At 59.8% G+C, this 10984-nt stretch overlaps 3 protein-coding genes across 6 annotated transcripts; 1 reads left to right on the plus strand and 2 right to left on the minus strand.

Annotated features, from left to right (window-relative positions):
* Positions 1 to 707: 707 nt before the first annotated feature.
* Positions 708 to 2849, minus strand: PTRH1 (peptidyl-tRNA hydrolase 1 homolog). The gene is made up of 5 exons (XM_086764192.1): positions 2797 to 2849; positions 2445 to 2664; positions 2209 to 2308; positions 1534 to 1579; positions 708 to 1123 (listed from the first exon to the last, which is right to left on the minus strand). The coding sequence occupies exons 1-5, from the start codon at positions 2797 to 2799 to the stop codon at positions 932 to 934; spliced, it is 561 nt and encodes a 186-aa protein (XP_086620318.1). The 5' UTR covers positions 2800 to 2849; the 3' UTR covers positions 708 to 931.
* Positions 2850 to 3120: 271 nt separating this feature from the next.
* On the plus strand, positions 3121 to 10107 carry TTC16 (tetratricopeptide repeat domain 16). Of its 2 annotated transcripts, XM_086764193.1 has the most exons (7): positions 3121 to 3295; positions 3568 to 3658; positions 3779 to 3898; positions 4000 to 4126; positions 4543 to 4753; positions 4837 to 4986; positions 9983 to 10107. In XM_086764193.1, the coding sequence occupies exons 3-6, from the start codon at positions 3881 to 3883 to the stop codon at positions 4862 to 4864; spliced, it is 384 nt and encodes a 127-aa protein (XP_086620319.1). In that variant the 5' UTR covers positions 3121 to 3295; positions 3568 to 3658; positions 3779 to 3880; the 3' UTR covers positions 4865 to 4986; positions 9983 to 10107. The 2 variants fall into 2 exon arrangements, 1 of the variants encoding a protein (XP_086620319.1); XR_015260762.1 differs by lacking the exons at positions 3121 to 3295; positions 3568 to 3658; positions 3779 to 3898; positions 4000 to 4126 and having other exon boundaries at positions 4172 to 4753.
* On the minus strand, positions 6048 to 10803 carry TOR2A (torsin family 2 member A). 3 transcript variants are annotated; one of them, XM_086764191.1, is made up of 5 exons: positions 10585 to 10803; positions 10076 to 10341; positions 8772 to 8947; positions 8293 to 8420; positions 6048 to 7704 (listed from the first exon to the last, which is right to left on the minus strand). In XM_086764191.1, the coding sequence occupies exons 1-5, from the start codon at positions 10718 to 10720 to the stop codon at positions 7460 to 7462; spliced, it is 951 nt and encodes a 316-aa protein (XP_086620317.1). In that variant the 5' UTR covers positions 10721 to 10803; the 3' UTR covers positions 6048 to 7459. The 3 variants fall into 3 exon arrangements, with proteins under 3 accessions (XP_086620317.1, XP_086620316.1, XP_086620315.1); XM_086764190.1 differs by having other exon boundaries at positions 8772 to 8881; positions 10585 to 10788; XM_086764189.1 differs by having other exon boundaries at positions 8293 to 8417; positions 10585 to 10787.
* Positions 10804 to 10984: the final 181 nt, after the last annotated feature.

Genomic DNA, 10984 nt, shown 5'->3' on the forward strand with positions numbered 1-10984 from the left:
ATGGCAGGTGGGGACACCTTTTCTTCCCCGCCTGTCCCCCGGTCGAAGGTAGCCTCAATGCTACGGGAGGAGCTCAGGAGCTGGGGATGGAGCGGAGGAAGCTCTGGTGCCAGCTGGAGCGGAGGAAGGAAGCGGCAGCAGTGCTGCGGTACGCGTGACCCAGCAAGGGTCCCGGCACTTGTTCCAGCACCCGCTGGGACACAGGCGAGGAGCTGCCTGCGCTGGGGCCCTCGGCGCAGCCGCGCTCGCAGGGCATGCAGCTGACAGGACGTGCCGGCTGAGCCCAGAGCTTTGGGCAGCTGCGGTGGTGCAGAGACCACCACTTCTTGGGCTGCCCTCTCTGCCAAGAGACCTGTAATGAGTGGAGGGAGGAGCCAGAACTCCTCCAGCTGTGGGAAACTCCGGGGTTTTGACTTAAAACCACTTAACTCAAAAACCATGAGGCCAGCCCTGAAATTTCCTGCAGCTCAGTGGGAGCAGCCTTCGTGTGCTGCTGAGCTACGAGATTCCAGGTGACTTGTGCTTTCCACAGTTTCCCAACAAAGCCAGAGTGGTCTGGGATCCTGCAAAAGTCACTCCTCTCGCACCCCCCCCTTCCCACTGGAAGCTTCCCTCCAGCCTGGGCTGCGGGAACAGGGAGCCACAGAGTCAGGGACAGCTGGAGTTCGGTAGGTGGTGTGAGGGAGAGGGGCAGAAGCAAGGCAGAGTCAGGGGTGAGAGTTTATTTAATTTCCGTGCCAAACTGCCCCATGAAGCCACTGCAGGCGTTTGAGTGGCACACGAGCTGCCCAGATCTGTGTGGGGACAGACTGGGGCTGGCCCAGCGCCCGACCAGGCTGCTCGGCACGGCCAGCTCTGCTCCGCACCGTGGTTGCCCCAGAAAGCCCACCACGCCCTGTCCATAGACCATGCAGGTCCCCAGGGCTTCGCGTCAGCCCCTGTCGCCTGGCTCCCCTGCGGGCGCTCTCCTCTGCAGGATGTGCTCCAGCAGGAACGTCGCTGCCTGGGCCAGGACCTGCTCCAGCCTCTCCTGCTCCCCAGCGCTGAACGGAGCCAGGACGTAGCTGGACACTGACACTTCACCCTCTGGCCGCCCGATGCCGACCCTGAGCCGGGTCATCTCCTGGGAAGGAAGAAGGAGAACTGGAGGAGCTTCGCCTCAAGGGCCCAGCTGAGCCAAAGCTGGGGCAAGGGGACAGCGCTGCGAGCAGGGCTGGGCAGTGAGGGAGCTGCCCCTCATGTTTTCCAGGTGGTTTTGAGCGCTTGCTCCAAGAAACATGATTTTGGAAGAGGCTTTTGCTGGGCTGTGCTGAGATCCCAGGCTCCTGCCAGGCCTGGCAGAGCTGCTTGAGCTAATTGTTTCCATGTCCTCCACGGCAGCCAAACTGACATCAGCCCTCGGGGAAGGAGAAAAGGTGGGAGAGGAAAGGGAGCAGGGGCTTGTCTGAGGGGAGTTAGAAGAATGGGAGTGGAGGGGACAACAAGCATTGAGGTGGAGGCAGGATCGATCCCCTTCCACCGAGGCCTACTCACGTTGGAGTGCAAAGCATTGATGCAAGATCGGACGCCGTTGTGTCCCCTTGGGAGAGAAGGAGAAAATCCACTGTTAGACCGTTAAAAGACACCCCCCCATGGTATGGTCTTGGAGTCTCTCGCTGCAGGGACTCGGGGATGTGGTCCCAGCCAGGGGCTGCAGCCCCCATGCCCTGGCTCTTGCAGGAACATCCAGCCCCTGGGGCTGAGCAGCTGGCTGGGGGAGACAAGGGAAGCGGGGCTGGGACAGCACGTTCCGCCCGTCTCAGCTGTCGCTGCAGCTGGTGCACGTGTGACTGAGCGCTGGGGCCCAGCACCATCCCTGCCCCATCCAGCAGCGGAAGATTTCCTGGTTTAAACGTCTCGAGGCTGACCCAGGAGCTGGCGCTGCGGCAGGCAGAGCGGAGGCAGAGTGCTATAAAAAGCCCATGTGGTGCAGCCGATGGACGGGATCCAGCCCACAGCCGCTTCCAGGAGGCTCCCTGCCCTTCTCGCCAGGGCAGGAACCGGGAGGCTGCCCAAACAGCCAGCTGTTGGTTCTGCAACTGGAATCGGGCGCTGGGGCAGCAAACACCGGCAGGCTGGTGGCACAGGGCCAGAAGCAGCCTGTCTGTAAAGGCATGGCAAGGCCTGGAACCCGCTCGCGCAGCCGGAGAGCTGGGCCCAGCCCCGTACCTTGCGCTGCCTCCCAGCTTGATCGCCACCTTGCCCAGGGCCTTGTCCAGCTCGTCGTGAACCAGGTAAATGTCTGCCGGGCGGAGGTTGTAGATCTCAGCTTCGAAAACAGAGAGACAACCCGGGCAGTGAGGAGGAGACAGGCTCACCGGGCTCTGACCCTGCAGAGCCGGGCAGGGGGGACGGCAAGGCCCGGCACAGGGCCCCGGTGCCCCAGCAGCGCCCGAGCCGCTCACCGGCGCTGGCGACGCTGAGCCCGTTGAGGTTCATCAGCCTCCGCGGCTTGAGCAGCACCAGCTCCAGCCCGCGGGCCGCGGCCAGGGCCACGTCGGCGCAGCACCGCCTGTCCGCTCGCCAGCCGCCGGCCACCGCCAGCTGCCGGGCCAGCCGCTCCAGCACCGCCATGCCCACGCTGTGTCGCGTCCCACGCAGCCCGTAGTTGCCCAGGCCGGCCACCTGCCCGCCGGGCGTCAACGGGGCCGTGCCGGGCCGCCGTGATGCCCCTGAGCGCCCCCACCCCCCCTCCCCCCGGTTCCCCTCTCACGCCCCCCGCCCGGCCCCGCCCCCCCCCCCCTCCCCAGGCCCCACCATGACGCGCGGTCCCGCCCGGCTGACGAGCGGTCGCGCGCCGCCCGCCAGCATCCCGCCGCCTGCCTCCCGTCCTCTGTGACGTCACCGCCGCGCGCCGCCAACCGCCCGCGTGCCGTCTCGCCCCTCCCACTCCCGGTGCCGCCATCTTGCTTACGGGCAGCGCCGCCATCTTGCTTGAGGGCGGCAGGGCGGGCCCCGGGGGGGGGGGCGGTGGAGGGCGGGCCGCGCTCCGCCCACGCAGGGGCCGTGCCCGCCGCTGTGGTTAAAGCCCGCGGCTCGGTCAGTACCGGTTGCCCCGTTGAGGGCCAGCCCAGCGGGCCGGTTGTGGGGTTACTGGGAGCCGCGGCCCGGGAAGGGTCCCTGAGGCAGAAAGGGGATGGAGGCCGGGGGCTCTTTGCCACGGCCGTGCCCGAGGAGCTGCGTGGGGAGGGCTGGGACGGGTCCCTGAGAGGGTCTTTGGGCCCGGCCGGTGTCTGCGCAGCATTGGGTGCCCGAGGTGAGTGGGGTCCCTGCCCGCAGTGGTGCAGGAGCAGTAAGTGCCAGGGCTGAGCCCCGTGTTTTATGTGTTTGCACCTGTTACGTTCCCATTGGCCTTTGGGGTATGGCTGGATGGGGGGGGGGTACGTGATCCCTCACCTGGCCCCCCTCCAGCCCTTGGTGGCTCTTGGCCCTGCCCTGGGAGCACAGCTTCTCCCAAGGCTGTGTGACAGCCCCCCAGCCCAGCAGCGTGGCACTGGGCTTTGCTCATGGCTCTTTTCCCCTCCACAGCTGGCAGAGAGGCCTGGATTTCTCCTCCTGTGGCCAGCTGGAAGAAGCCATCACCTGCTACTTGAAAGCCAACAACCTGGATCTGCAGAGGGTGAAGGGTCCCCAGGGGGCTAGGGATACACCAGGCTGGGGATACACCAGGGAGGCAGCATTTTTAAGGCTGGCTCTTATGCTGGCATCTGGCTTCAGGATGCTGTTAACCTCTTGCCAGGCTGATCCTGGGTAGTCTGAGCAGGGCTGGGCCAGCGTGGGCTGAGGATTGTCTGTTGTGCGGGCAGAAGTCTTCTTCCAGCTCTGTGACTTCCAGTCAGCCATGCTGAGCTTCAGGAAGGTGCTCAGGCTGGTGCCTGCATGGGAGCAGCCCTGCCTGGCTCACCTGGCCCTTGTCCTTGACCTGTGGGTCAACCACTGTTTCCCTCCCTCTATCTGCAGCCCCTCACCTGCGATGACTGTGCTGTGCACTGCTACACCCTGGGACAATTTGATGAGGCTGTGATGCTCCTTGGCAAGGCTCTGCAGGATGAGAGGAAGGACAAAGGGCTTTATGTCAACAGAAGAGGCAAGCAGCTGGGCTGAGGATCACAATGGGGTCTCTGAGGTGAGAGCTGGGCTATTGGCAGTGTCTGCATTCGGGCTTTGAGTGTGTGCAGGGGAAGGCCCCATACTGCAGTCCTGTGTTAGGGAGCAGCGGCTGAAATAGGCACTAGGGGTCCTGAGTTTTCTCTTGGTCCTGACCCCAGTTCACGGCTGTGCCTGCCAGGATGGTTTCGGCACCAGGAACTGGGATTTACTGCTGATGGTTCGGCTTCCTCCCTGCATGGCCTGTCCTGGGGACATGGCTGGGAACGGCTGCTCTCTTCTAGGCTGGGCTGTGTCTCCTGCCTGGCAGAGCTCAGAGCTTTTGGCTAATGACGCTGAAATCTTTGTGGCTGAGGCGGGCTGGACACGTGCCCTGTGTGTTTCCCACTGGCACAGAGAGCTCCAGACAAAGCCCAGGGGCGGCAGCCAGCCCCTCACTGCTCTCATTTAACCGAGACGCCGCCGCTGCCTCGCCGCAGACTGCTTCCTTCGCCTGGGGGAGCCTGTGGGCTAGCGGATTACCAGCAGGCGCTGGAGCTGAGCCCAGGGGACCAGTTGTGTGCAGATGGGTTGCAGCGGCACAGGGATGGCAGGACTCGGTGGCCAGGTGAGTGGGTGGGCTGGTGCTGTCTGCCCCAGGGCCGGTGGTGAGCTAGGCTGCCAAATTTACTTGCTTCTGTCCCCTTGCAGGCAAAGCTCGCTTCTCTGTGGCTGTTGAGCACGACTCCCAGCAACCGCTGTACTACCTGTGCTGGGCCAGGGCTGTCTGTGCATGAGGAGGGTGGAGAGCGCGAGGGAGGATGCTGCCCTGAGTCTGTGGCTCGACTCACAGGTGGCAAGGTACTGCCCTGTGCTGCTCCTCGATGCTCGCCTCGGGCCGTGGGTGATGTGCTGAGCCTGTTGCCCCGACTGCAGTCTCTGTGCCTGTCCCTTATGTAGTCTGGGGCAAGCCTGGTATCTCTGTTCTGCGTTGGGGGCCAGCAGCTGATCAAGGATCAGGGATTGGGGTCAGGGGTCCTGCCAGGGTGTGGGTCCAAGCCGAGCAGCAAGGGCTGTACCCTGGCTCATACAACAGCCTTGTGTCAGAGCCCCTGGGCAGGTCTCTTTCCTCCTTATTTTCATTTTCCTGTTTCTTTGACCCTAATTCAGGGCAGAAGCCCTCCTGTGTCTGGCTGCAATAAGGGAAACGTGTCTGCACACGGCTGTTGCCCAGCGTGGCGCCGCTCAGGGCAGTGGCATGGCTTGATCGATCTGGGTTTTGTTTGGTGTGAAATCCAGACTCTCTGTTGGGGCAGGTCCCAGTTGGGCTGCCGGGGCCTTTGCCGGTGGCACAAGGTGGGCGTTTGGCTGCGGCAGTGGAACCTCTGTGGCTCAGAGCTCACTGTGGGGAAGAGTTTTTCTGTGGAGGAGATCCAGGTCTCAGGATCTCAAACCCAGCCAGTGTGGCAGCAATAGCTGCTGCAGAAACACCTGGTCTGCCACTGGACCCGCCAGGTACCTCGCCTCAGCCCCCAGCTCCCCGTGTCACAGAGAGACTCTCCCTGGGAAGGAGGTGACGTGGCTTTTGCCTCCCGCTGCACTGGCACAAGCCCTGTGAACGTGAGGACCCAGAGATGTGCTCTGCAGTGTGGGAAAAACTGCCACTGGTGTGGGGAGACCCACTGGCCTTCCTGGACCTACACTGGCTCCTCTGCGGAGGATGTCTGGCCCAGCTACTGCTGTTTTGCCTCCTCCCCAGGGAAAGGCTGCTGTCTTGTTTCCAGTTACCTAACTGGAGAGCACCAGCTCTGCGCTGCTAAAGCCTCATGGCATCAGGCAGCTGTTCCCATGCAACTGCAAATCTTCCAAGTCCTTCCGCAGTAGTTGCAGTCAGGAGTCCAAGTAAAAGACTGTTCCCCAGCTGTTTATTTCATAAAAGATTTATTTTAAAATTAGAAATGCATAACATTTTTGGAAGAGGCAGAAATTTTGGCTTTGTCTGTCGGCCAGCTCCTGGGCAGCATTTGGGTGGTGTCTAAAATCACTGTCCCCAAAGCTCCAGCCCTGGAGCTGGAATGGTCCCAAGCGCTGGCAGCTCCTTACAGCACAGGTCCCAAGCGGAGCGTTGGGAGCTTTGGGAAGTGTCCTTGCACCCATCCCTCAGGCAGTTTGTTCCTAGAGTGAATCATTTTGGTTCCTCTGACCTGTTCTCCCATAACTGACTGCACAGAGGAGATTAAAACCTGAGCTAAGGCCAGCGGTGCCAGCAAAGGCAGCATGGAGCACTAATCTTTAAGTTGTCCCCAGGTCCCCTGTCATGACACTCCCCAGAAGCTGAACGGACACTGGCCTGGCCAAAGCCTGCGAGGTCTGACCAGCAGAAAGATGTACAAGAGGCTCAACAGCTCATAGCACCAACTCAGCCTGCTGTAGAAATCATCACTGAATAAAAGGAATTTTCCAAACCGTCAGTGGCACCACAGTCTCCCCTGGAGGTAGGACTGAATTTTTTTGTAGCTGGTAAAACAAGCGAGAGGTCTTTTCGACGTTGTTGTTTTCCTGGTTTGCTGCAGGGAAATCCTTTGTCCATCCTCCAAAGATGGACAAGGGGGCAGTAGGAAGAACGTGGCTCTTGGCAGATCAGGTGTTGCCATGTCCCACGTTACCCTGCCATGCTCATTGATGGTGAAGCTGGTCCCTACCAGCACCTATTCACAGTACAGGGAGGCTGGAAAGAAGTTGGCTCTAAAACTTCATTGAAAAAAAAAAAAACAAAAACCTTTGCTGCTATGTTCAGGGTGTTCACAGGCCAGCGCTGCGGAAGTCAACACTGGCACTGTCATGTTGTACTGAGGAGCTGAGGCACAGCCACGCTTAAAAAGGTTTTAAAAACCTGTTAAAATGCTGTAGGAAAAAAAATAATCTTCTGTGGGCTCAGAATCTTGATATGTTGGATATAAATAGCTGCCAGGACAGGGGAGAGCTGCAAGTGGGTGCTGCTGACAGGGTGAGAAACATCCCTGACGCTGCAGGCCCTCAGCATTGTCCTCTTGTCACAGATGTCCTGGGTGGAGCGGCGGGCTGGTCGGATCCACCCTCACCTGGCCAAGGGTGAATCAGTAAAGTGCTTTAAATCGCATCACTTGCACTCGGTCCCGCAGCCGCATCCTGCAGCAGCCTCCTCGGGGCTGGAGAGATGAGTTTGGCAGGAGAGCGCTTGTGCCACTGCGAGAGAACGCGCAGCTCCCACTGCTCACCCCACCAGCCCTGGGCTCCGCCGCTTTACAGCTCCGTATACATTCCCTACGGATCTCAGCAAGGCCCTCGCCAGCGGCTAGAAGAAAAAACTGATCCAAGAGGCCACCGTTTTGCAGCCTGTTGATGAGAATATTTTCTCTTCTTCTGGGAAGTAGGGGATGCTGTCAGCCACCTCCTGGACAACATCTGGTCGTACTTCGAGGCCTTGCTGGACAAGTTCACTGATGACGCACTGCTTTACGTGGTGGCGCTTCAACGGGAGGAAGGGCACAATGAAATCAATGAGATGTTCGTTAATGATCCCAGATTTCCAGAATCCATCTGCAAAAGCAAAGGAAGAGACAGGTTTTACCTTCAGAGAATCTGTGCAGTCCCTGGAATTGAAAGAGCTGCTTTGTGCAGAGCCAGAATACTTGGCTGAAGACAGATCTGCTCCGATTTTGTACAGGGAGAGAGCTGAACCCATCAGTTGTCACCTGCCTTCCCCCCCTGAACAGACTTGTTCTCCAGGAATGCAGAGGATTTAGCTTGACTAGTCAGAATTTAAGCTCTGCTCCCTGTGACACGGGCAATGCAAGGAGATGCAGGCAGGCAGCGGGAATCGGTACGTCTCCGTGCCTTTCCAGCGAGCATATTGTGCTGTTTGCCACCCCCCAAGCTGCGAATACACCTTCCCTCCAAAGACCTTTGCTAAAAGTGGCCACAGCTCTGCTGGCTTGGAAGGCCGGGCTATTCCTTCCCTTCTCCAGGAAACCTCCAGGGAATCGCAGTTCCCTTCCCTCAAACCCTTCCTCATCCCTTTCTGGCCGCCTGGGAGGCTGCAGGCGGCGTGGGTGCTGCCTGGAATGGGCCTGGTTCCTTCTGCCGGGCTCCGACCCTGCAGGGAAGGGCTCTGCTCCACGGACTCACTCTGGGGGTTTTCAAACACAGCTTTGGAGATGGCTGGCTCCAGGTCCTGCAGGCTGATCTCCTCCCGGTCCTTGTGGGCACGCCAGAGATCCAGCGTCATCTTGTTAATCTGCTCCCCTCCTGCGCTGCTGCACAAGAATGAGATGCTTATTTGGTGTGTATCCGGGGAAAATGTCTTGCAGGACAGAGGCGGCACCTCCCACCCTCCAGCCTGCACAAGTCCAAGGCAGGATCTCCCAGCTGCCTGGCCTAAAATGTCTCCTGAAAAGGCAGCCAAGTAACAGGGACAGGAGAGCTTTTCCAGACTCTCCAGGTCTGCCTATGCACAATGAAATAGTGTCTCCTGGTATCTGTACAGGCTCAGAGCTTGGAGAAGGAAAAGTTAAACAAGTGTGTGCTCTGCAGTAGGTATGACCTCTGCCTAAATGAGAAGTGGCATGCTGGAGGGGCCTGTGATCCCACAGCAGGGCCTCTCGTACCTTACAAAGATGAAGATCGCTTTGCGGTAGTTGGTCCCGTACACAACCCACGAGGGTCCCAGGAACGGTATGATCACGTCGATCAGGCCCGGGTGCATCTTGTCCATCTCCTCAAAGAGAAAAGCTGACCGTCCACAGTTTGTCAAGTTCCCTTGGATCCAGCGTTTCAGGTTTTCCTGGGAAAAACACCCAGCAAGCCATAAGGCAGCGAGATGGCGAGGGAGGCTTGAGCTGCCCCAGAGCAAAGGCTGAGCCCTGAGCTCAAGCGGAGCTGAAGGTGCTGGAAGCAGCTTGTCCTTGCACACCACCACCAACTCGGAGCAGGGACAGTCAGCACTGGGCAGGCCTCCTTTATTCTGGGTTTTGCACAGTGGCTGTTACTGGCTTTGTCAGCCCTTTGTAGATCTTTTATTTTAGATTTAAAGAGGGAGGCAGCAAACTAAAGCTTGGGATTCAGACTCCTACGGTTCCCCATGTTCTTCTCTTTCACTGTGTGTCTACGCAGTTCCCAGCTACTGAGTGGTTTCTTGCCAGCTCCTGTTCTGGTGCAAAAACGTGTGCCTGCACTGACCCAGAAGAGCTCTGGCTCTTTACCATGGCTTAAGTCATTTCGGTGTAGATGCCAGCCCACACAAAACCACTCGTGTCGCCCGGGGGCATGTATAACTCTTAACTGAAGCACTTCACCCAGTGTACTTTGTGCAAGTATTTCTTCTAAGGGCACAAGACAACAAGTAACTTCTCCAAACACCCAGAAAGCAAACGTTCGGCTGCATTGATTACCCACTCTGCTGGGGCTCTGGCAGCTAACCTTCCCATTTTGATTTCTTCCCTTTCTCAGCTTTAAGAGACGGAGCGGCACAGTTAAGAGTCTCGAGCTGCTGCTCAGGAGCTGCTTGCTGCGTGAGCAGGGGATTACAAGTCTAGCGATACGCAGGTTTTCACGGCCATCGAGCTGTTTGGAAAGCAATGGGAGAATTTTAGTGCCTTTCAACTAAGCCAAGCACTTTTGTGCATTCAGAGGGCTGCGTAAATATTTAAAGAATGAGAACACGATCGTGGCAGGGACTGCTGAAGATGAAAGTGATAACTGAGTGCCGGAGTATATCACAGATACTAGTGGGTCCTTCAGCCAGTGTGTGGAGCCACTCACTCAGCCGTGTCTGTCTGAGAGGGTAAAACAAAGAGCTTTTATTCCTACTTTATTTCAGGAAACAGCCTGAACGCGTGTGTGCTGAGGATAAGATGGACGTAACCGAAGAACACCACGATCAAGTAGTACGGCGCGGAGAGGCGTCCCTTACCTTGTACTGCTCTACCTGCTCGGCGTGAGGGAAGTGCACTACCGGAGAGAACTGGTGAACGTAGGGGCTCTGGAGCCCACCCTGGAAGAGGTGGCGGACAAGCATGGAGCTGACGTAGGTTTTGCCTGTTCCCGTTGAACCGTGGAAGGACATCACGAGGGGTTTCACCGGATTGCGGTTCTCCAGGAACTCCCTCACTCCCTTCATCACCTGCTGCCTCACCAGGGGCTGCCCCACCAGGTTCACGGCCAAGTCACACTCCAGACCTGAAGCGAAGCCAAATCGAGATTTAGAAAACGCGGGTGAAAATCGCTCTTGTCCCAGCGCGGCTCTGAGGGCCCCTTCCTCGGGCCCACCCCCTCCAACCAGCCCGGGCTGCCCGGCCGAGCCCCTGGAGGGGGTGGGGAGGCCCAGAGCCCCCTCCGCGCCCCGCTCCGGGGACACCCCCTGGGGAAGGGTCTCCCGGAGCCCCCCGGACCCCCTTGGCCCCCCCCGGCACCCCCGCTGACCGCGCAGGTCGGGCCCGAAGCCGCACTCGCAGTCCGTGGAGAAGCCGCAGCGCAGAGCCCGCAGGTCCCAGGCGGCGGCGGCGGGGCGGGCGGCGGCCGCCAGCAGCAGGGCCAGGGTCGCCGCTGCCGGGCCCATGGCGGCCGCCGGCTCCGGCACCGCCCGCACTACAGCTCCCGGCGTGCACCGCGCGGGGCGGAGCCACGGGGAAGCTGCGGGGCTGACGGGGGCGTGGTTACTGGGAAGGGGCGGGGCCAAGTGCAGCTGGGGCAGGGGCTTGGGGCACGGCCCGTGCTTTGGGGACCCACCCCCCCCCCCGGGCCCCTCTTGAGCAAAGGGCTGTCACCGGGCCACCGCAGAGGGCCAGGGGCCAGGCTGGGTTCGGGGCTCTGCCCTCCCGGG

The sequence above is a fragment of the Chlamydotis macqueenii genome, chromosome 20 (genome assembly GCF_036417535.1).
Source record: "Chlamydotis macqueenii isolate bChlMac1 chromosome 20, bChlMac1.mat, whole genome shotgun sequence".
Taxonomy (NCBI): domain Eukaryota; kingdom Metazoa; phylum Chordata; class Aves; order Otidiformes; family Otididae; genus Chlamydotis; species Chlamydotis macqueenii.

Coding starts and splice junctions, on each gene's coding strand:
- TTC16 (XM_086764193.1), top strand. Junction 4,127..4,542: donor GCTTTATGTCAACAGAAGAG/GCAAGCAGCTGG, acceptor CCACTGGCACAG/AGAGCTCCAGACAAAGCCCA. Junction 4,754..4,836: donor TGGCAGGACTCGGTGGCCAG/GTGAGTGGGTGG, acceptor GTCCCCTTGCAG/GCAAAGCTCGCTTCTCTGTG.
- TOR2A (XM_086764191.1), bottom strand. CDS start 10,720: ATGGGCCCGGCAGCGGCGACCCTGGCCCTGCTGCTGGCGGCCGCCGCC. Junction 10,342..10,584: donor CTTCGGGCCCGACCTGCGCG/GTCAGCGGGGGT, acceptor GCTTCGCTTCAG/GTCTGGAGTGTGACTTGGCC. Junction 8,421..8,771: donor GCGATCTTCATCTTTGTAAG/GTACGAGAGGCC, acceptor ATTCTTGTGCAG/CAGCGCAGGAGGGGAGCAGA.
- PTRH1 (XM_086764192.1), bottom strand. Junction 1,580..2,208: donor AAGCTGGGAGGCAGCGCAAG/GTACGGGGCTGG, acceptor TTCTCTCCCAAG/GGGACACAACGGCGTCCGAT. Junction 1,124..1,533: donor TCAATGCTTTGCACTCCAAC/GTGAGTAGGCCT, acceptor CTTCCTTCCCAG/GAGATGACCCGGCTCAGGGT.